Below are 23,992 nucleotides of genomic sequence, written 5' to 3'. Positions count from 1 at the left end.
GTAAATCTCTCTTCATCATCACTCTAATTGCAAATATGTATTTTACATAAGCTTAGTGCTTTCCCTAACTTAAAATGCACTAAATGTGGTAAATTCTCTGTGTCTCTTGCTTGTTTGGTGGTTTATACTTGGACTATGAGACAGTTTGGGAACATGAGGGAGGGTTTTTTTGAGGAGAAAGGTTTCTTTTACGTCATTCCTTTGGCTGCACGTTGATACTGAGGGTAAGCAGGTGGTAGTGGCTGTAAGTGGAAAAGCACAGTATGAGACAAGAGCAGTGAAGCAAGCTTTTCCCTATGGAGAATGTGGGATAATTATTCACAGAGTAAAATAAGAACTACTTTGCAAGATGAGGCTTCCGTCTTGGAAGTAGGAAATGCAACCTGTGGAGACATCAGTTTCTTTTTGCTTTGTTTCACAAGGTTCGTCATGTGATTGCTGATGGGATGATCCACCTGTGCATCTACGCTGTTGCCACCATTGCCAAGGACACAGAGGTTACCATCGCCTTTGACTATGAGTACAACATCTGGTGAGTCCTGCACCTCGCCCCGGAGCTCTCCACTGCCCTCCTGGACTGGACATCTTCCTCCAGCCCTTTCCTCGCATTCTACATATTGCTCCGTTTTCTACTGAATTGCATTTCCCGGCTATTCTGTCCAGTTCTGCTGGCATATTCTACAATAGAGGCCATAAGGTAGCCTGCTGTCCTTGCTTTGGCACGTGGTGAGATGTTTAGTAGGAGATGTATTGAATGTCTCTGTGCAGGGGTTGAGAAATGAAGAGTGACACGAATTATGTTTGTGTTTTGGAGCAGCAATTATAAAGTGGACTGTGCGTGTCACAAGGGGAACCGGAATTGCCCTGTGCAGAAACGTAGCCCAAATGCTGCAGAACACCTACCTCCACCTGTTTTAGGCACTCTGATTGGGGCAGAAACACGCCGGCGAAAGGCCCGTCGAAAGGAGCTAGAAATGGAACAGCAGAGCATTGCCTCAGATGAGAACAGCAGTCAGCAAACGGAGGAAGTTCCTGAGGGACCTGCAGCAGTCAGTGACAATGAGGTAAAATCTTTGGCCCCTTGTTACATACATTACCATTCAGTGCTGCAGAAGTCTGATTCAGTAGCATTGGGATCTTCAGAACAGAAACTGCAGAAAGCCTTTTTGTAAACCTTTAGCACTTTAAATTACCATAGAAGTCTTGGTAACTTCGAAACAGTCCTGGATTACTAAAGCTGGGTTTCTCTCTCAGGTGCCAGAGAAGGAGGAGAAACAAGAAGGGGAGAAAGAGGAGCCTGTAGATGAACAGGGGGCCTTGGTCCACAGCAGACGGGCAAGTACCTCTCTCTGTTTGGGTATCACCCTCTTTAGGACTTGTTTCATGCAGTGACCAACAGGTCCAGTTGGTTATCTCACTTGTTTGAACACTAAGCCCATCTTAGTGATCTTCAGTAATTTGATTAGCAGGAAAAAAAAAAAAAACCAGTAAAAAACCACCCAGGCTTGGCTGACTTCAAGTCACGGGATTTGTGTTAGGGTGCTGTAGATTAGGAGATACACTATAGACATGTTTCCTCATTGAAAGGTTTAACTATTACTTTCAGGGTTGTTCTATAGCCTAAAACACACCTTTAGCAAGACCATCAGCACCAGATTCCAAAAAGGTAATTGGACCTTTTTTATGTTCCTGCTGCCCTTCCTTATTGCCAGTACAAGAATTTATGGCACTATACAGAACCATAGCATAGTTTGAGTTGGAAGGGACTATCAAAGGTCACCTAATCCTACACCCCTCCGTGAGCAGGGATATCTTCAATTTGATCATACCATGAACCAGAACCTGATTGTTCTTAAAACTTGATTGTTTTTGCTGAGTTAGAGTTGTAAACAGGTATCTGTTCAGTGTATGGTTTCATAAACATTGCCATGTGGGGAAAAGTGTAGGATCAAATTGCAAAAGTTAGTAAGAAGGGTAGACCACCAACAATACTATTTGCACTTACTTAGGAAATCTCTGTTACCAAATTATTGTTGTCTTAAGCAGTCTTCTTGATCAAAATGTATCTTAGTGCTCTAGGATCTTTGATAATACAATCCTTTTTTTAGCCTTCATCTTTACTGAGTAGAGCTAGGGGCTTTTTTTCTTGTGTTGCTTATGGCTCCTGGGATTGCTGCCTGAATTAGAAAGTTTTATGCATGTGAATGGAGCTGTCCTGGCTCTTAAATCATTAATTTAAATAAGCAAGAGAAAAATTCAAACAAAGATGCAAACACACAATTAAAACAACCAGCCAACCAGAAACCTAAGGAAGAAAAACAGAAAAATTGCTCCTATCCTTTTAGCAGCCAACAAATGTATTGAAGCTAGGAATTCCCTGTTTTTCCCTTGCTCACCAATATCATAATCATCTGCCTTCCTCTAATCAGGGATATGGATCTGCAAAGTGTAAATTTCCTGAGAATGCTTTAAATGTTAAGATAGTGCAACAATTTGGAGAGCCAAGGGCAATCCATCAGATTGGTCTTAAAGCTTGGAGGGAAGATTTCATGTTAATGCAGGCAGGCTGATCTCTTTTTGGGACAGAATAGTTCAGTAAGCCTAAGTGAAGTGTTAAGTTTCCCATCAGCCTGTAAGCCCTGTTGCTGTAGGTTGCACCAGTTAATCTGCTTTAATGCGATTCAGTTTTCTATACTTGGCATCAGGTAAATACCCATATCTGTGGTTTCCTCAGTCTCTCTTTGCGTGTGTGTGTAGTATTTTTTCCAGAACACTGTAAAGGCCAGGCCATGGGCTCCAAGATACTTTCCCCATGATAAATCTCAGATGACACTTGACCCCCCTTCTTAAAACTCACTTGATGCTTGCCAGTCACTGCAACATTATTGTACTGGGCTTTTTACGTGCATAATTACCAATTATTTCTGACACAGCCAGGTGATGAGATTTCCTGTCCTTTCTGTTTACCTAATAAATTGACTTGTTTCACCTCTCTCTTCTCTCATGTTCTGTTTTTCCTATCCACTATGGAAGCTGCTTAGACCAGAGTTTTTATTTTTGAGCTGGGTCATCTTCTGACAGTCTTGCTGCAAAAAGAACTAATCTGGAACATTTTAATCAGTTTGTGTGGTGTATTACACTTGCTGCAAATTACTGAATCACTTCTATTTCCCTTGGCTTCTGTTTGGTTCTAATGTTTGGTCATTAGCAAATAGCTCTATTTGTTTCCAAGTCATCTCTTCACTCTACTTATGCTTTCTTACGGTTTTTAATTCTTCAAAATCATGCATTTCCTTGTGGCTCTTTTATAAATATAACTCAGTAGTATCTAAGTGGTCCTATTTAAGAACAAAGTTCTTCTACTTGCTCTACAAACACATGATTATGTTGTTATTCTGGGAGATTTGCCATATTGAAAAATGCAAATAACTGATAAGAACTGCTTCTCTCTGTCCCTGTCTGGCTTTTGTCATTGCTATTTGGCAGTTGTTCTCTTTGTGCTGCTTCCCATATCTGTTCTTGCCCTGTTTATGTGCATAATTTACCATGCTTACTTCAATTTACCCTTGTGTTATAGTCCCGGGAAGACAGGAAGGTAGAAGCCATCATGCACATGTTTGAGAACTTAGAAAAGAGAAAGAGGAGACGAGAGCAACCATCAGACCGTAACAGTACTGATGCTGAAGTCACCGTCAGTTCTGAAGCTCCTGAGCTGGAAGAAGTAAAAACAGAGACTCCTGAAACTGAAGATGGAAGTTCTGCCCTGAGTGCTCCTCCTCCACCTCCTCCTCCTCCTCCTCCTCCTCCTGTTTCCAACAGTACCAGCAGTACTGGGGTGAACACACGACGGTCCTCACAAGCAGCGGTAAGATGAAGATAGAACTGTTTGCTATCTTGTACAAAGCTCAGCTGCAGCATTTCTGATCATAAGATTGTTCAAGTGGGGAGGAGCTTTGTGGGCTCTCTAGTCCATTCTGAGTTAGGTAGGGATAGCTCTGAAGGTAGACCAGGCTGGCCAGTGTTTTACCCAGACTTCTCTTGAAAGCCTCTAGGGATGGAGGTTGCACCTCTTCCAATTCATGACTGTTAGGTTGAAAAAAAATTGCTATGTATCCAGTCTCAACCTCTCATTTCAGTGTATGTCCATTGATGCACCACTGCATCTTCTTAGTGGCTTCAGGCTGTTTGTAGAAGACTGCTGTTACATCCCCCTCAGTCCTCTCTGGGCTCAATAAGCCCAGCTCCTTCTCCAGGTGAACCCTTTTTGTACTGGTGTGAGCTTAAGTTGGATGCATAAGTGCAGTGATGGAAAGTTCTTTTCTTTTTGTTTGGGTTTTTTTTTTTTACCCAGTCTACTTTGGATGCATGTGTTCCCATTTTATGACAGGGCTCAGACACTTGCCTGGAGTGCTCCCTGTCGTCTCAGGTCAGGAGTAAGAGCAGTTACCTTGAGACAAGCAGCAAGCTCCCTATTGCTGCTTTCTTCCTAAAGACCCATGTTCTGTCCTTTAAGAATGCAGAAGACAAAACGATAATGTGCCAGTGTTGAAGGGTCCCCAAGGCCATCTTATGAACCAACAGAGTCCAACAAGATTTTGAGAGTCAGGTAGTGTCAATAAATAAATCTCAATTCTTGATCCTGTTTGCAGAGAAAAGGAATACTCTTAGAGGTGCTCAGACTAATGACAGTTTATTTTGTAGGATGCTGTCCCGGAAAAAACAGTGACTAAGCCAGCTCCAGCAAAACCCTCCAGGCCCCGACCAAAAAGTCGTTTCTCTCGATACCGTACCAGTTCAGCACAAAGACTCAGAAGGCAGAAACAAGCCAGTTCCCAGCAAGCTGAACTCACACAGGCTGTCCCAGAGGAAGGAAGCACTGCCAGCTTGGTAACCACAACAGATGTCAGCAATGTGGAAGGGCCAGGAGAAGGCAGACAGTTGACAGGATCTGACCCAACTGCTGTCCTGGCTACAGGATCCCAGTCTAATCGAGCTGCAGTAAAGTACCCCAAAACAAAAAAGGTAAATATGATCAAGTGCTCAAGGTTGGGATGGCAGGATGGCATGTATTCATTTAGGATGCAGCAAAGAGATTAACTTTCAGCTTACAATTGAAGACCAGGAAGGAGTGGGACTGCAACTGTCATGTACAAACTAGGATAAAGGTGGAAAGGAGGAAAAATTGCAGAAGCTAGCAGGCAGCTGCCACATACTAGGCATAAATTAGCTATTAATACATTTAGTTTTGTGTCTAGAAACTAGTTTTGAACAGTGATCAAGTTTTTGGAGAATCTTCTAATAAGATGAACGGACCATAAAATCGAGCTCCTTCTGTGACATTGGGTTGTCTCCAACAGGTGAGAATTGGGTTTGACACAGGAAGTCCTTCCTGTTGAGAAGGAGGAGGGGTTTTAGTATGTGGGCTGAGCTGAGCATTGCTTCCCATACACCATTGTGCCATATTGCCTTTCTCCTTCACCTGTCCTGGTTGCACTGACGTGTGTTTCTCCCTCAGTATCTTGTTACCGAATGGCTGAACGACAAGGCAGAAAAGCAGGAGTGTCCAATTGAGTGTCCTCTGCGCATTACTACAGACCCAACAGTTTTGGCAACTACCCTGAATATGTTGCCAGGCCTCGTGCACTCCCCGCTGATTTGTACCACACCCAAACACTACATTCGCTTTGGTTCACCTTTCAACCCTGAGAGACGTCGAAGGCCCTTTCTGTTGGATGGCATTTACAGCTCCTGTAAGAAGGTATGTTTGCTCATGTCTTACCTTTCTTTACACGATGTGTACTCATCCTACTGGCCTCCTTGTAAAGTTCTGTTGTGTCCTTTTGGAGTTTATTTCCACGTATTCCCACTGAGCTAATGTGTTGCTGCAGTGTCCAGGCTATGACTGCTGACCTCCTTGCTAGAGTTCAGTTTTCATCCTTGCCTTTTGCCATGGTAGAACAACTGTTCTGAGACTGCCCTTTTAGAAAGATGTACTGATCTGCAGTGTCTGTTTATTATCCAGCATACACAATTCAAAGTGTTGATTGCTTCCCTTAAAAAATGTTACGTTACTACTTTCACAGTCAGAGGATGGTTCGTGTTTTGGGGATAGGACAGTGTTGCAGAGGACCTCAAGAATCCAGTGCCTCAGTTAAGACCCATTGTCTTTGGAGAGCCTTTGTGGTTTAAAAGATTTGAGTTTGCTTGTTCACAAGAACAAGTCCACAGCTCTTTGTTTGGCTTCACAGACTGCCTGTTCTTACAACAGATACTTGAGGCCATGCAGGAAGTCTGAACCAGGCCCAGCTAAGGATTTGGTTCCTCCAGAGATGACCAGTAAATCCCAGTATTTACTCATCTGCAGGGAGGACAGGGTAGTTCACTGAGCCAGATTTGTATTGGAATCCATCTTCCCTGTTGGTTTTGCTCAGACCTTCCAGTCCCTGTGTGATTACCTGAGAACAATCATACAGAAATCGTTTCTGCTCTCCCTGTCTTGGTGGCTTTCAGGTACTATGTCCTGGTTTCTTTGCCTTCCTTTGTTTGAGGGTATTTTTCTAGAGACAATCTTTGGACTTGATTGTTTTCCACCTTCAGCCAATTTGTTGTCAAGCCCTAACAGTCTCTTCAGTATTTCCTTCATAGGTAAAGCCCTTCATGGTTCGTATATAAATGTATGACAACACCTTTTCTGTTTCTGTGTGCCTGGGCAACCTCCTCGTGCATCTTTAAGCTTAGAACTGCAAGGTTTGAGCTTCTTTTGGACCTTAACAGTGTCTTTGTGCCCCAGGGAAGATAGAAACATCCAGAGCAAAGCTGGCAGAGTTATTTGGAGTTTTGTACCCGGTGCAGTTGCTGTACAACTGGCCAGCAAGCTCAGAATTGAGGAGAAACTATTGTCATGGAACAAGTCTTCTGATCTGTTGCTGCATTTGGGCCTTTTTTAGTCAAGTGGTAATTCTCACTGCTGGACAGGGAGTGGACTAGTCTCACTATGGATGACTTCTGTTTAGTCCACAGCTTCCTTGAAGTTGTGTCCAAGACTGGATGTTGTGTTGCAGCTGGGACATTTTCAATGCGGAAAAGTTGCTTTGTGTCTTCTATCCTGTGCTCATCCCAGTATGAGTTTTCTTCGACAGGTTGATTTAAACTCATGTTCAGTTCATTATTTTTTATGTTTGTTAGAACAGCCCATTAATTTTATAGCCTGTAATTGTAGAAATGATTGTTCTAGCCTGTGCTAAACTGTGTCATGTTTTCCCTATCCATTTCCCAATTTAGTAGGAAAGTTATTAATGGTGTCATCTAGCATTCTTGTTTCTTAATCTGAAAACTTAAATACCCTGCCTATTCCATTAAATAGTTAAAAAAGTACTGAAAGTTGCTGTGTCCAGAAAAGATGTTGCAGAAATAATTTGTTGGATTTCTACTTTTTGAATGTAAATAATTGTTACGTGTTCTAGTGAGGTGTTTCATCCATTTTGTAGGAGATCCCAGGCTTTTTCTTGGAAAATGCTTTTTAGCATTTGGTGGTTTTATGACTTAACAGTCTGGAGATGTAGAAATCTGCTTTTCATGTTCAGGAATGTTTAGAAAACTTACAGGGAACACCTCCTTTTCAGCCAGCTGAGGTCTAGAAATGGTCCAGAACTTGATGATATGCTCTCTCAAGACCTGATCTGTCTTGTCTACTTTTGACTACTCAGCCAAGAAGGTTGATTTATAAAGGCTGTTGAAATAGATCACATATTTTCTTGGATTGTCAGCAGGCCTCATCCTTAAACTACTGAGAACTGTGCCAAAAAACTCAGCTGATGATGTCAGTTTGCATCCAAAGCATGGCAGTGTCTGAACCTCGCAAGAAAACTGAACTGTAACCTGCTCTCGTGTTAATCACACACTGTGCAGTGACTTGGCTGTCACATCAGATGCCACGTTTGAGGTAGAGGTGCTCCAGACTGGCTGGCACTTCTTCCTTTTGCTGGCGCCCACAGTGGAACCCCTTGAGTTACATTTGAACAGAGAAGAAGCGTCTGCTGTACAGTAGTGAAGGCCATCAAAATAGATCCTGTCTCCTGCTCTTCATCCTCGCATTGACGCTTTCACTTTGAGGATTGTGGCCACTGAGTTTGTGATGTACTTTCACGATAGCTTTGAGGAATCATAAGACACACGTGTATCTCTAATAGAATACACATTGCTGGCATGCAGATGAACTGTGGATTGCTGAAAGGTAAAAATACGATTTTAAACCTCTCTAGGACAAGAAGAGTCTGGTAAAGTGAGTCCCCTGGTAAACTACACAAATGAAAATCACTGTTGCTTTTTTTTTCTGCAGTTTGCTGTCATTTCACTGAATCACCTGAGTGTTTTCCTTTATATTGTGGCAGTTACCTTTATAGTAGAATAAGCAAAGGTTCCTGCCTGCCATCAGGAATCAGTTTGTATCAAGATACAGGGCTAGCACACCCACTGCAGCAGCTGATTTGCTGAGGCTTCAGTTCATGTTTGCTTGTGTGAGATGTGAAACATTCTTAACTGTCCATGTTCAGAAGACTACTGTGACTTATTTTTTTTATTAGTAGCTGAAGAAAATATTTGTTGTTATTACTCTTATCTTTCTTTTCTTCTTTTCAAGGTTTACCCTCCTTGAAAACTGCTGCTTGCATTTTAATCAGATTTTTTTTTCTCAGATTTACTCTCCTAGGCAGGAAGCAGCTTTTTTGCAAAAATCAGTGGTTGTAGATAGTTCATTATATTTGTGTCCCTTTTCCTTTAAATTATTATTGTTTTAATAGTTTTAGGTGCCACTGTCCTGCATTTGTACATTTATAATTTGCTCTTTACTTATCTCTGTTACTGCTGGTGATTGCTGCTCCCATGTCAGGAAGGGCACAGCCCCAGCACAGTAGGCAGTGGGCTCAGTGCTGGCAGTTGTGTCCCAACGCACTCCCACCTGAGCGCACGCCAGCGAGGTGACACCAGGCTCCTGAGCAGCCTGCCCTGCTCCACACAAGTGTAGGAGCTGGAGTGCATCCTGCAGGATTGCAGAGAAAGTACCCGAGGAGTTTCACGTTTATGCAGTCTCGTTCTGTTTCAGCGCTGGATCAAGCAAGCCCTGGAAGAGGGGATGACTCAGACCTCACCAGCTCCGCAAGAGAACAGAACCCAGTGTCTATACCAAAGCAATGAGAACAGCAGCTCCTCCAGCATCTGCAAAGATGATCCAGGTAAGTGCTCAGCACCATCAGGGCAGCAGGGACACTGGAGTCAGACTGGGGAAGGTGCTGAATACTGAAAGCAGCTGTAAAGTGACATCTTCATGTGTCCTGCTGCCTGATGGCACAGCTTATGGGTAGGCGAGAAAGTTGCTTTGCTGTTCATTCAAATTTCTGCAGACCTGTTCTGTCTTGACCATCTGTAAAGTTTCTCATTATTTTCATGTGAGAAGATAATCACTTAACATTGCATTATCAATCTCAGTGTTCTGGGATGTCTTGTACAACAGAAGGGAGGGGGGTAGAAAGAAGAGAGCCCAGGATCATCTCTTTTCAGCAAGATACTGTTAGGACAACCAAATACCTGCTGACTCTAGCAAGATGTAGCAAAGTCTTACAGGCACATGTGTAATAAACAAATGACTGAGTACATTTCAAGGATGGAGAAGCTAAAATCTGTAAGTAAAGCAGCAGAATGGTTAAATATTGTGTTTGAATTTACAGAGAAAGAGAGTGAAGATCAGCCCAGTCAGGGATCAGTTTTCCAAGGATGACAGACAGGAAGCTAGACATCAGACAGATAATACAAATTTGATGATTGAAAGATTAGATGAATAGGAAATAAACAGAATGCCAGAACTAATAAATATAAGTCTCGAGCAAGACCTAACCTGTAGAATTTACTAGTGATTTGTTTTGAGGGTTTTTTTAAACTAAGCATTAAAAAAGATTATTATTTTGAAGAGAGGTAGGTCTGAGGGAATGGCTTTAATCCTTTGTGGAAGTGAAAATGTGCTTGGGCTGTATTGATATAGCCTATAGGGAACTGTTAGGGTCAGGTAATGCTAACTGAGCTGTCTCTGATTTGTTTGTACGAGTCACAGTGATGTCCTCTGACCTCTCTCTTCTCTTCTCCTCTCCTCTTTTTAACCTTTCATCTTCCTTTCCCCTAGCTCCCTCTTGTGCTTGCTTCTAGTTGAAATTTTTGCTTTCCTTGTTCCCTGCATGTTCCTGACTGTGTATTGTTCTGTTACCAGTATCTAGACATTGATGTAGAAGTAATTCAGAGGTATTTCATTTTCAGGAGTCTTCTGTAGTTGCATTGAAGACTCCTGGGCTTCATTTGGGCTGGGGGGAAGAGGACAACATGTGGTTTGCTGGTGGTCAGTGGTTCAGCCGTGTCCTCAGCTCAGTTTGTGTTTCAGACTTGCTGAGTCCCCTGAAGAAATGGAAGTCTCGCTACCTGATGGAGCAAAGCGTTCAGAAGTTGCTGCGGCCGCTGTCTCCTGTCACGCCCCCGCCTCCCGTCCCTTCTGTCCCCAGCCCGCAGCTGCCCACGCCCTGCCCGTCGCTGCCGGGCGAGGAGGAGGCGCGCAATGGCTACGGCATCATGTTCTCCCCCATCCCCTCTCTGGCTGCCAGCCGCTGCAATACTCCACTACAGTTCGAGGTAAATCTGCCCGGGACTGGGTGTGCTGAAAAAAAAGAGCAGCAATATTTGCAGCCAAAGTGGCACTAGGGACGCCTTCCTTTTTGAGTGTGTATTCCTGAGCAGCATCACAGTCTCAGCCTCAAGAGCACTGCTGCCTGTCTCTTCTACTTCATTTCTGGACAGATCTCCTGTTCTGTGAAATGTCAAACTTTGCTACAGCCCAGCCTCCCCTCACTTTGTAGCTATCAGTAGCATTAGTCTTATCTTTTTTTCTATTTCTGCAGAGTAGCTCTTAAATTTCTCAGGTTATTCAGCAATCTTTAATCATCTCCCCCACTTCAGATCTCTGCCACTTCCAAAGAGTACAAATACTCCGTTTCTCAGAGGCTCTAAGACATCCTTCACTCCTCTTTCCCCAAACAGCTTTCAGTAACCTCGAGTATGGTAGCAATAGTTCATGTCATCTTCCACTATATTCTCTGGTTTTCTTTAAGTGGACTAGGTAGAAGAAAATTGCCTTAATACCTTGGATTTCTTGATAGTTTCCTTCTGCAAAAATTAGCAGAATTAATGAGCAAGCTGTGTAGATGGTTTCCATTGCTCTAAACTCTGTGGGAGAGTTACCAGTATTCATCCAGTCAGGACCTCCATTCTGTACCTGTGAATAGGAATCATGCTGTTTGCAGGTTTAGTTTATTTTTTAGTATTGCATATTTTCATTAAAAAAACTTCACAGAAGACTTCAGGCCAGCTGCTCATATGCTGCCAGTTACAACCATTAAAAAATGGTGCAGTGATGGTCTGCTCCATACCAGGGACTGACTGTCCTGCAGGAATCCCTCATCTGTTTTGCAACAGGGCAAATACTCCTTTGTGGTACTTTCAGCTTAGTGTGCTTTGATTATTTTGGTTGAGAGCCCTTTACTTGTAAGCTGCTTGAGAGGCAGCTCTGTAGAGTTTAGCAGGGAAGATTGTGGAGCCTTGAGGAGAGAGATGAAGGGCTGTTTCAGGCAGAAAGAGCTTTACTGGAAACGATCCTTACCCTTGTAGTGGTTGAGGTGACAAATCAGGGCAGTGTTGCCATGAACCTCCACAGTCTAATCACTCCTTTCCTGTCCCACCTAAGTGTTAATTAGCCTTGATTTTGCTGGGTATCTATAGCTTACTTGCCTTTTACTTTTTTTTCCTCTTGAAAAGAATCTAACAACTCACTGGACCAAAGTTTGAATGAATGAATGAATGCATCTCCCCAAGTATAAACCTGTGGCACTGTGGGGAGAGAGCAACAGAAAAAAATTTCCATCAGTTCACAAGCTTCCTCAAGCAAGCAGAAGTTGTGACTTGCCATCTTGTCTTGCTGGGAAATATATTTTTTGAGGGCTTTTAAGAAACTTCCTTCTTGACTGATTTCTTAGCTGCTCTCTATAAAACTCATATCACAAGTTTCTGAAGCTCTGTTTGTCAGGTTTTTACAGATTGAGGTTTTTCAGACTCAGTTTTGTGATCTTTTCAGACTGGAAACAATTTAGAGGATGCTTGGCCCGTCCGTATTTTTAAGAGTGGCCAGAAGCATGATGGCATGCCTCTGCTTTTTTGTGGAGTTTCTCAGAACTTTTTGTTAAGAAATTTCTGAGAGATTCCTCAGTTTTTTGAGGTTTTTTACTTTGCAGAAAACAGTGACTCCTGCTGTATTTCTCTGATGGCAACATAGCTCTGGAAATCCTGCCTCTCTAATTCTATTTTAGGCCTGCTCAGTAGCATGGAAAGGGAAGTGCTTGGGAAGAGCCCTTAACCGTGCTGTCAATACACTGCCTTCAAGGACAGGTGCTCAGATGATAAAACATTTCATAAGCTGGCTTCTCACACCTCTTCTCTTGACTTGAGCTGGAATGGTGGCCCACTGTGCATTGAAAGAGACATGCTTGTTTTATAGCATTTGTCTATCAAAGGTCATCTTAGTGTCATTTAAGGGGGATCTTAGTTTACTTTTTGGCCTAAACCAGGCTTTTCTTCTCTCCCATGTTCTCAGACTAAAAACCATAAGTGTCTTTCTCTATGCATCATGGAGCGAAGTCTGTCTGACAGCATCAGAAATATAAAGAGTTAGCTGCTGCTTTTCCTAACATTCATGTGCTCTGTTTTGGGTACTAAGTTTCATCAAGAGATGCAGTAACCCAGTCCTACCTGTGCTTCTAGGAAGCCTTAGAAACTACTTAACCTACCATGATGCTGTCCAAGGCTGTGGCCAGCTCTTGAAATAGTTATTTAGAATAGTCTTTGCTAACCTGTGTGCTTTTGTACATTGTAATTGTCTGTCACTTTTGAAGTAGATGAATAACTAGATGCTTTTCCCTCCTCTAGAACGTGTCCTCCCCCGAGAGCTCCCCTGCGCATAGGCCCGAGTCCATGTCACCCGAGGTAGTTACGGCACCTGAGCTGGGAGCGTGTGTGTGCTGGGAGGGGAGGGAGGAGTGTGCAGGCACTGGGAATAAGGCTGGGGCTTCAGTCACAGTAAGGCTGAGGAGACTTTCAGGGTTATCACAACCAAACAAACAAACTGAAGACTGGAATTTGATTTGCTTGTTGACCCTGGTGGGAAACAGTGCAAAGACTCAGTATGTCTCAGCTACTGAGGTGCAGGCAAGAGATCTGGGGACCCTGGAATTACTATAACCACTTTCAGACTCAGCCCAGCCCTTGAGTGGTCTGTGAAATTTACTGAGTGGTGGCTAAATAACTGCTGGGGAAGGGAAAGCATTCACCACTATTTTTGACTTACGAGCACACAGTGGTACACTTGACCTGCTCTCCTCAGCCTTGACTTGCCACCTACTCACCTGCAGACTGAAAATGTTGAGCAGATGCTAAAAAGTAGTATTTTACTTACCCTACCTGTTGTAAAAGAGGAGATGAACTACCTTGCTCAGTGACTGTTTCATAGTAGAAAATATGTGTTCAACTCCATTGTGGTGGATTATTTGGAGCTGTAATACAGCAGGGGCAGAAATGTTCTCAGCAACAGCAGGAGGGCAGAGCTGGGTGCCTGGTGCTGCTGTGTTTTTCCCTCTGCACTGTAGTCCTGCAAAGAGGATAAAATCTTGTCAGTTACACTCACTGTCTGAGATCCTGACATATTAATGTGGTGAAGGAGATGATTATTCTGGTGCCCTGGAGGGTTTTTGGCACTTTAAGTAGATGAATGAATATACTGCTGTATCATTGCCTAGTGTTCCTCAAGCTCTGACAGCACAAAGATGATGCCATTGTGGTTTTGTTGGAAATTTTAAAATGTAAGAATGCAGTAAAAATTAAATGAATATACTATTGTTAGAGATTTCCAAAGCTCACAATAAGTGAAAATAAATGACATAGAGGTCCTGGGTATTTTATTGTTAGGAAGTTAGTAGTGGCTGACTTGTGACATGCAAAGAACTTGGCTAATAAAACAGCAGAAGGACAGCAGGTCTGTTCTGTTCTCTCCTGGCTACTGCTCTGTGTTAACATCAACTTGGGGATGTATGAGGCAATTGAAAATGCTGAGTTTCATTCATTACCTGCCTTGGGATAGTGTTGAGCTTTATCCTCTTGCTGCAGAAAGACTGCTGAAGGGGAAAGGGCATCATGTATTGGACAGCTGAACTGATCATTGTTTAGTCTCAGTCATTCCCCTGTGGAACAAGAAGAACAGTGCAGGAAAGAACCAAAGGGGTAGTCAGAAAGGAATGGGGAAACAGGAAGCTAGGATTGTACAGAAGGTTTTCTGACTTCAATTTCTCTCCCAACCCTTGCTTGATCCTCTTCCTGACTGCCCACCTCCCTCCTGTATCCTTCCCGGATTTTCCAGGTGTGCCTCCGCTCTGACCTGGATGTGAAGGGTGGGTACCTGGATTCCAGTGCAAACACCTGCCAGGAACGGCCATCGCTGCTCAGCTTTGCATCCTCTGATGTGGCTCCACAATCCTCCATAAACTCTACTTCAGAGATGAACTTCCCAGGGAAAAGTGGGGAAGCGCAGATGCTGCTACGAAGCTCTGATCAGGCTTTTCGGACAGAGTTTAATTTAATGTATGCCTTCTCCCCACTGAACGCTATGCCACGTGTGGATGGGGTGTTGCGGGGCTCTCCTCCTCTGGGAGAGAGGAAGCCAGTGAATTCAGAGGCAGGATGCTGCAGCTCTCCTGCCGAAGGGTATTTCAGCAGACACGAGTCAGGGCTGCTCAAAGAGACTGCACATGGATCCATGTCCCCCTGCGGCGAGAGGGCTTCTGAAGGCACCAGAGCTGCTCCCCAGAACCCACCACAGAGGAAGAAGGCAAGTACTCCTGTAAAAGAAATTCTTAGATGGCCATGATGTTTACAGTTCCCACTCAGGTTCCTGCAAAGACTTACAGGGAGAACAGAGAGTCTGCGGGAGTTATTCAGGCATCCAGTGCCTGGGTGGAAACAGTTGTTGTGAGAGAGAGCTTCCCTTTAGGCAAGATTTTGATGTGAGAAGTGGAAAAAAAGACACCACAGTGCAAATACCTCTTCTGGGGTCACAGTAAAAAGAGCAGGATGCTGGCAGCTTTCATTAACAGTTGTTAAACTGAGACAAGACCCAGAGCAATAACACAGTGCAGCTGTACAGCTGGTGGAGGTATTATTTATCAGGATGAAAAGGGTCCTTACTAGGAAAAGGGGTCTAATGTTTCAAAAGAAAACATAGGCTGTTTACTAGACCATATTAGAACATTTCCATAACATTGCAACAAAAGTAAGGTGAAGGTAATTAAATTTTAGCTCTTTGAAACTAAAAGCACAGGAATATAGTTTAACAAAAGCAAATACGTACTGGTTTCTTACAGCACGCCAGTGACCCTCATGGGACTAAAACATAGGTAAAATGTTAAGTCAGGGTAGGGCTGTGAAAAAATTGGGTACTCATGGAACAAATATCAGCGCCTTTTCCAGTGCTGGATTTTTTTTTAATGGCAAGTGTGGTAACTCAGATCACTTGTATAAGGGTCCAGCTGGATGGAATATCTTATTTGCTTTCCAGTTCTAGAGTGCCTTGATTTTTTTCCTTTGTTTTTTCTTTTAAAATTACACTTAACTTAAAATCTTCATATGCTGAGTTTCTTTTGGAAATACCCTGTTCAATATTTTGGCATCATAAAGCCTTCTGTACAGCATTGAGTCATAGCTGATAAATTCTTCAGCAGAGCTGCCTTCTTTAAGTCCTTTATGTCTTCTTCCCTCATAATAACTCTGAGGGAAGGCACTGAAAGGTAAGTGCTCAGCTGGAAATATTTGTGTCTTTCTGGTTCTGCTGACCTTGTGTTCCGAGGCTGCTTTATCTTTTTTTGGTGTCTTTGACAAATCTGAGACTGCTTTGCCCAAAACACATTCTACCTTGGCTACAAGCAGTTTGTTTTGGTGGTAGTGCTGGAAGTTTGCAATGCCTCCATAGCAGGAACCTGCTCTAAACAAGTTAAAATTCTGTGCAAGGCTTCACCATGCTTTTAGTGTTAATGTGGCTGAACTAGTACAGATGAACTGGGCACTGAAAATATCAGTTCTGTAAAGAAGACTCTTATTACATGTTTTGGGGATGTACAGATATTGAAAAAAAATTACATAATGTCATAACCCAGAGAGAGAGTGTATGGAAGATTTTGAGAGGAGGGAAGTTATAGAAGCTTGTTGTTTGAATATGCATCTCCTGAAGTAATGTTAAAATCCAGGTGGTTGGAGAAGCAAACAAGCAAAAAAGATGTTATTGGTCTTAAAAAGTAAAAGGTGGGTGATCATGGCAGTCTGAATTTGCACCACTTGGCTCTTTCCTGGAGTGCCTGCAGATCCAGCAAGAGTTGCTAATCTCAATGTGCCTTTTCAAGTTTTACCTGTGAACCCAGAAGATTTTTTGGACGGTGCTGGGCCTGTTCCTCCCCCTGTCCTAGTGGCCTGTGTTCCCTGGCTCATGGCTGCATTTCCCCCCAGGTGTCGCTCCTCGAGTACCGCAAGCGGAAGCAGGAGGCCAAGGAGGGCGGCGATGCCGCGCGCGGCGCAGGGACCCCCACCCGGCAGAGCAGCTCCGGGGCCGACGCGGACGGGAACGGCCTCTCAGGCTCCATGGCACGAACTCCATCCTCCCCACAGAGTGGCTTCTCCCCTTCTCATCCCTCCCTGCCTCACGTAGAGGACGTCAGCCCACCAGATTCGAGGGGCTGTAGTTCCTCATCGTCACTCAGTAAATCCCAGGAGAGCATCAGCAGTAGGTGGTGAGTGTTATCCTTGCAAGCAAGGCTGAGATTGCTCCACAGAGAAGGACCAAACTCCCCAGGGGGCATTTCCATAACAATATGTGCAGTGAGATGGATTCATTTGGGTCTCTTGGTATTGTTCTCTTTCATAATTGCTAAACAACTGTGAAGGATACCAGCACTCTTCTCAGCCTGTCTTTTAGTTCTTGGTTTAGATTTCAGAAATCTGTCTTGTAAGGTACTAACTTAAGCAGTTGTTGCTCTTCCACCAGTTCCTTTTGAGGTCTTTGGTTGTAAGGTCTTGCCCAGGCAATGAATGTCTAATCCAGGGGTTTTTTTGCTGAACCTTCACTCTTTTTGGACATGAGTGATACTAAGTGCACTCCTGAAGGAACACTCACAGGCCTCTGTAACTTTGCGTTTCAGAAGCAGGGACTGTGCAACAACTCCAGCTTTGCTAATTTACTAGACTCTGGTCAGTGGTGTGCCTAAGGTATGGACAAACCACCTTTATCAGGGTAACCATGAGAAGGTTTGATAAGGGGAAAGTCTTCAAAAATGTCTGAACCTGGTCCAAAACATGAAGTAGTGCACTGAAGTGCCAAGTGTGGCATTATAGTGCCAGTGATGGCTGGGAGATTCTGCTGACTGGAGCCGTGTAGGGCACTGGCTCTGCTGCTCTGGAGTCAGGTTCTGGTCATGCACAGCCAGCAGAAAGGTACACACAGACACACACTCCCCTTTCCTGATGCCGATCTCCATGTAGATGGTTGGGTCACTGCTTGGGTAATGGCAGGGGGGTGGCATGAGGAGAGATTCAAAGCAGTGCTGAGGGCAGTAAGAAGTATGAAGTTTGTGTTGGAAGCACTTGGGTGAATACGGAGGAGTAATGGATCTGTTTCCTTCCTTTTTCCTTCACTTTTCAAGCAGAGTTTAATAGAAACAATTTGTCTTCTACCTCTCTGACCTTTCTCTGTCTACCAGATGACCTTCTGCCAGATACTGAGACTGGCCACAGTTGAAGCCATCTGCTAATGATTACCTTATCATCATTATTTTATTTTCAAATACTCTATAAAAGTGGTAATAGCCCATGCCATTCTCCTCCTGTGCTACTTCCTTCTGCCTCTAAGAGTATGAAAAAAGTCAACCAACTGAATGAACTCAAACCAGTTCAGGACGAGGTGTCAGTGTGGCATCCTTGCTTTAGTACTATCTTTTATGTTCTGTGAGCTTCATCTGCTGCTCCCTCAGCAGGTCCTGCTCTGGCTTCAGTTTCCCACATGGTTTCAGGAATAAGTATTGTGTGGGAATAAAGATCCTATTGTTACGGGACACTGGATAGAAAGTCGAAACCATGCTGATACATTTTGAAATGGGATTAAGCAGATTTGCTGCCTTTAAAATTCTTGAGTTTCTCTGTTTTAATGGGTACTGCTTACAAACATACACTCACCTTCTATTTTTAAAAAATATATTAGAACCTGTTACTGAGGTAAAGTGACCCAGTTTCATCTTTCACTCCATGTGCTTATAGATCAGATACATTTCCAGACATTCACAATAATATTAGGAACAGAAGAAATGAGTGGGAACTAAAATTCCATGCCTTAACGTGTAGAGTTTTACAGATTTTTGCCAAATTCTGCAATAATTGAGAATAGTTTCCATTTAAAAAAAAAACAAAAACAAAACACAACAGTTTGTCTGTTTCAGGTGCCAGGATAAAGCCATCACAATGTAAACAGATCTGCTGCTGCCCAGTAAACCCAGCCTTGCAGAAAACAAGTCTCCAAGCAAACAAAATAATAAAAAAACCCCTAATGGAAATCACAGTTTTGAATATATCTTTAAAAATATTAAATACAGAAATCAGTCAATGTGCAGTTAATCTGCATGCTTGCATCATGTGCAATGCATTTAATATAATCTAAATATTTAAATTCAGGCATTTTTAAGGCACAAATTCATCAGTATCCAGAGTAAAGGCATTTTAAATCCCTGGTCGTGGTGATGCTGTCTGTAGGTTAAAAGACATATTTCCAAAGAGATTTGGATGGTCCTGTGGGTGGTAGATAGAATGTTGACCCAGGGGCCAGGGGTTTGTCTATAGCTCTGTTTTTCTTCAACAGTTTGGCTTTAGGAAAGCCACTTCACTTCTTTTTCACCCTTAGACACTTATAAAATGGATCAATATCTAGCATTAATTTTGAGTGGAGAGTTTTCACACAACAAAAGAAACAGGACAAAGTGGCATTAGTGAGCAAAATGGCCCAGCTAGCTCTGCTCAGGAATATTGCAGTATCCAACTGTATTATCATAAAGGTATTCAGTTTGCTTGTGCTTAGTTTGAATGAATGTAATTATGCAACATAACTGCAGTTAATCTTAAGCCAATACCAGGATTTTCAAAAAAGTATTGAATCTCAAAACAATTTTTCTGTAACTAGGTGATTTACTGAACTGGATGCTTATACCATGTTTTTGATTAAAAACTTGATATTCTGAGGGCAGTGGCATCATGAGAGCAGGGACCAGCACCCTGAAATCCCACTGGAGGTTTTTTACGTGGCAGAAGCAGTTCAGAAGTTTGTTCCTCATCTGTCTAAGAGCTGGTGGTCTCTGATCCCCTGTGCATTGGTCTCAGCTGTCCCTGGGGTTTTGTTGCAGGATGGTGCCGACGTCAGTGGAGCGGCTGCGGGAGGGCCGGGGGATGCTGGAGAAGGTGCTGCGGAGCGGTGCGAAGGTGTCCCAGAGACACGAGTCCTCCCCTACCCAGGACAGTGCTCCTGAGAGAGATGCAGGTAGGATGGTGAAACTTTGGCATGTTTGCTTGGTAGGAAATTATGTGCTTGGATAACTTTCCCAATTTGTCTGTGAAGTTGGTTGGTTGTACCTTCATCTTTAACATTATCAAAGCTGCCTTCTGCAAACCAAACTTTACTGTTATTCAAATATTGCTTGAGCCTGTATCCCTCTCTTACTAGACCTGGAAGACCTCTAGATTTTTCCAGGGATTAAATTCAAGACTGCCTACACTTTGACTGTGACAGGAACAGCTTCTATATCCTTGGACAGATGGGTTAGCACCTCCTAATTTTAGTGCTCTGAAAGAGCTGTCTTTTAATGGTCATTGGGTGAACACCCAGGCAAGTGTATTACGTTGTTTCTGAGCAGTTTAGGGCAAGTATGCATTTCCTTCATTCCAAAGCAGACTTTTTCCCAACTGCAGTAAAGTGTGTTTGAGACCAGCTTTGAAAATTGACCTCTCATTTGGAGTTCTGGTTTTTTACACCTAAGCGCATTTTTTCAGTGCTTTTTCTTCATCTAGTCTTGAGAGGAAGTCCTCTTCCTTATCAAATATGTCAGAGTTTTATGGGACCCTAGTGGGAGTCTTTTCCCTGTCTTTCCCATACCAATGGCATTGGCTTTCTTGGTTGTTCTTTAGAAGGGTAGGCAAAATTCCAGCTCTTGGAAGAGGACTTTGCCCAATGTAACCTGCACAGCTCTGGCTCTTCAATGTCACCCAAGAATTAGGATAGAGTTAAACTTTCATCTGCAGTGATAGATTCTTTCTTGTTACATAAACCCCATCCCATTCTGAGTTGTGAAAACCTAATACTGCAGCTGACAAAAGTCATCTTGTCTCCTTCATCCTAGCACAGCAAAGTACATTTTTTCTTCTTTTGCTTGCTCTGGCAATTTCTTCAGCAGCTTGTTTAGATTCTTTGAGCCACCTCCCCTCCCCCAGTTGCTGCACTGCTTCTTAGTAAAACAAATGGGTGGCTGAGTCCCTGCTGTTCCTGGTAGCACCTGGAGGAGTTATGAAGATGCACATTTGCACTTGGTGCTGTAACAGATAATATTAACAGGATCTAAAAAATCCCAAAGTTGGAGGGTTTGCTGATGAGGCATGTAGCAATGAAATGGAATTTGTGTGCATTGCACACTTCTGAGAACTGCAGCTGCTCTCAGCAAAACCTGTCACTTCATATATGCTTTAGGTTGACACAGGCCAGTACAGCCAAGAGAAGCAGTTATTCATGTCCTTCCCTTGTACAGGTATTGAGAGTGGCGGAGGAAAATATTGGCTCTAGCTTTTAAGCTTACATAAAGCAAATTCAGGAAGGTCATAGTTTATTTACCCTTTGTAATTTAGTCTTTCAGTAGTCTTTAACTTGTCAAGGTTTCTTTCTGGGAACAGGCACTGCCAGTAAATTGCACAGCCCTACTGGTGTGCCCAGCCTTTTAAGGAACAGTTTCTTCCAGAAATCTTTAGATTTCTTGTGATTCTCATACTCGGCTTCTGTTAATCACAACAATCTCTGGATTGAAGAGCTCTTCTGTGCGTGACTTTTTAACAAAACATGCCCTAAACTTCTGAATTTTGCCATTCTGCAGTACTTGGAATGTCACCAAACAGCCCCTTGCTGCGTCGATGGCATTTCAGAAATGGAAGGTGGCACAGGACACATGCTGGAAGCTTCACATCCCGGTCTCTGTGCAGGCCTGTGCCCTGTGGGAATTTCTGAACCTCAAGAACAGACAAGAGCTACATCCAGATCTGTGTTAGCTAAGCCAGCACTGTGGTGTAGCACAGGCAGGACAATGGCAGCAGAACCATGGGCACTAGCACTGATGCCTGTGCCAATGCAGCTGGGGCAAAGCCAGACCTGTCTGGCAGAAGTACAGAGCAGACTGAGGCAGCGTGTCCTGTTTCATGACTGAGACACATCTGTCATATAAGTTTGATACTAATACCAACACTGTTTCACCAAGGCATTTCAAACGTGGCTGCTGAGAATCCCTGAGATGCTGCAGATAAACAGTTCTGTCTCATTAGTCTGCAGGAGAACTCTGATGTGAAATCATCTAGTCCAGCAGCTTCACCCCTCCTGCAGAAAGCAGGATCACCAACCTTGGTTACTGGGGTAGCAGCTGAAGCACACAGTTGACACTGTGGCTGTGTCACTGCAGTAAGTACTTCTTGCCTACCCCAGGTCAAGTTCAGTGATATGGTAGGACAAGAAGCTCACCCACCCTTGAAATGCAAGAAAGGCTTAGTCTGTCTGGAAGCATTTTTATTCCTCTTGGTCTCTCACATATCTGAGGTGGATCAGTGTGTGTTGTATGCTGCCGGTGCCCTTCAAACCTCAAGGCATTTCCATTATCTTGGCCTGTTAGAAAAACAAGCATTTCTGAGATCCAGGAGTACCTCTGTAGCAGCTCAGTTGGCTTGTAAACCATAGTCCCCAAAATGGCAGCATAGGATGTCTGTCTTTGGAAGTGTCTAGATCTGCCTTTGAGGAAAACTCACCACAGGATCTTGCTGACAGCCCTCTAAGAAGGGCAGTTTTGTCTCCTGAGCTGTAACTGTATCCAGTGTGGATTCCTGTAACCAAGACTGAGTGAGAAATGAGTCCTTAGAAACCATCTTCTGCCTCTCATATCCTGCTGAAGAGCCAGGGGAGCCCTGGCTGTGTCTGTGCATTATCTCCAGGTATGGTCATTCAGACAGGCTGGTCCAAGGCACGTGGGCTTTCTGATAAACCAGAGCACACTGGTGTGAGGGGAGCAGCCACTCTCACACATGTGGCTGTTCACACATGCTAAGGTTTCCCAATTGTCTTTTGCTGGGTTTCTTCAATTTCTGAAGTGCTGGTGGCTGGGGAAGCTGCTCTGATCTCAGCTGGCACTGAATGCACAACACAAGGGCTGGACTGTGCGGTGTCATTTGAGAGGGAGCTGCCGTGGCCTCGGTCGGTGGGGTGAGGGTTAACATCTTGTCTGTACATTGCAGATGCAGCAGAAGGAGACACTCCAGAAGCCCACAAAGGACCAGCAGTTTACAGTCCTTCTCGATACAGCTACCAGGTAAATGCTTTCATATCTTATCTTCCCATTCCAAAATAAAGCTTTTATAAGGAGGGAAACAGTGCTCAGCTGCTGTTTTTTGCAGTGCTGCACTAAACACCTTAGGATGAGAAGCAGGTAGGAAATGGGAAGTCATCCTGACATGCCTTTTCCTTTTTTTTTCCGCATGCCTTGTTCAGCTGTTGCAGTCTGACAGTCCCCAGGCAGAATCACAGACCCTGCTCCAGCAGAGCTCCTCCCCGTACAGAGGGCACCTCGCGCCGTCTCCTGGATACAGCTACCGAGCAGCAGCACAGAGGACAGGACACAGCCTGTCCCATGGTTCCTCGGAAACACCCCTCTCCTCCACCTCATATTCCAGCCCTGCCCACTCGGTCTCCACAGACTCCTCTGCCCTGTTTGCAGGGAATTCGGGGTATTTCAGCAGCCAGCAGCACTCTGGCAGCATCAGCAGCAGCCTCCTGAGGAAGAGCTGCCCTGCGGCTGCCAGCCCGGCACAGCAGACAGCTGTGGACTCTCTCTCCTCGGAGTCGGGCTCCCAGCCCTGCACGGGCGTGTCAGGCTCTTCCTCCACTCCCCAAAGTGCTCGGTCACTACAGTCAGACTTGCGGACTATCAGCCTGCCGAACTCTGGGCAGTCTGTTCTCTACCAGGGCTCCCGGGGCGCAGTGATTTCCAATGCACAACACTACCCGCACCGTGGGGGAAGCAGTGTCCATCAGTACAGACTGCAGCAGCTTCAAGGCTCTGGAGTAAAGACTCAGACAGGACTTTCCTAGGGCTGCCTGGACCTCAGGAAGACAAAACTGCCCATAGCTCCTTCCAGTCACCTCTGGAAGTGGCTCCTGGGCCGGTGTTGGGAGCTTGCACCTGATGCTGGGGTGCCAGGGGTCAGAGGCTGAGGTCGAAAATGCACGGGTGAGATTTGTGAGCAGTATTGGCCTCTGGCCTGGTAGGAGAACACAGATTTCTCTGAGGCAGAGACTGTAGCAAAGCAGTTCCCTGACTTGTGGGTACATTGCAAAAAACAAAAAGAAACAAACAAAAAAAAAGAAAAAGAAAAAAAAAAAAGAGAAAAAAAAGCAAATGGTTCAAGTGCAATGACTGTGGCGCAGCCTCTGTCTCTGGTCCGTGCCCATGGCCACAGTCACTCATGCAGCACGGACACAGTTCTGAATTCAAAAGCAGTTTAAAGGAAACGTTGGGGGAAGTTAACTCCAATCTCT

At 44.1% G+C, this 23,992-nt stretch overlaps 1 protein-coding gene across 3 annotated transcripts in view; it reads left to right on the top strand.

Moving 5' to 3' along the window:
• SETD5 (SET domain containing 5) overlaps positions 1-23,965 on the top strand; it is a 64,539-nt gene extending 40,574 nt beyond the window's left edge. For all 3 annotated transcript variants that reach the window (XM_063411724.1, XM_063411722.1, XM_063411721.1), the window contains 14 exons: positions 423-532; positions 818-1,064; positions 1,255-1,335; positions 3,578-3,865; positions 4,702-5,022; positions 5,516-5,758; positions 9,101-9,230; positions 10,424-10,668; positions 13,012-13,068; positions 14,495-14,962; positions 16,630-16,910; positions 19,563-19,696; positions 22,693-22,766; positions 22,946-23,965. In XM_063411724.1, coding sequence (XP_063267794.1) covers positions 423-532; positions 818-1,064; positions 1,255-1,335; positions 3,578-3,865; positions 4,702-5,022; positions 5,516-5,758; positions 9,101-9,230; positions 10,424-10,668; positions 13,012-13,068; positions 14,495-14,962; positions 16,630-16,910; positions 19,563-19,696; positions 22,693-22,766; positions 22,946-23,545 — 3,279 coding nt within the window. In that variant the 3' untranslated portion in view covers positions 23,546-23,965. The remainder of the gene's footprint in view (positions 1-422; positions 533-817; positions 1,065-1,254; positions 1,336-3,577; positions 3,866-4,701; positions 5,023-5,515; positions 5,759-9,100; positions 9,231-10,423; positions 10,669-13,011; positions 13,069-14,494; positions 14,963-16,629; positions 16,911-19,562; positions 19,697-22,692; positions 22,767-22,945) is intronic.
• Positions 23,966-23,992: the final 27 nt, after the last annotated feature.

Source organism: Prinia subflava, chromosome 14 (assembly GCF_021018805.1).
Source record: "Prinia subflava isolate CZ2003 ecotype Zambia chromosome 14, Cam_Psub_1.2, whole genome shotgun sequence".
In the NCBI taxonomy this organism is placed as follows: Eukaryota; Metazoa; Chordata; class Aves; order Passeriformes; family Cisticolidae; genus Prinia; species Prinia subflava.
Note: the sequence above shows the minus strand (reverse complement) of the source record. Positions and strands in the feature narration are given on the sequence as shown.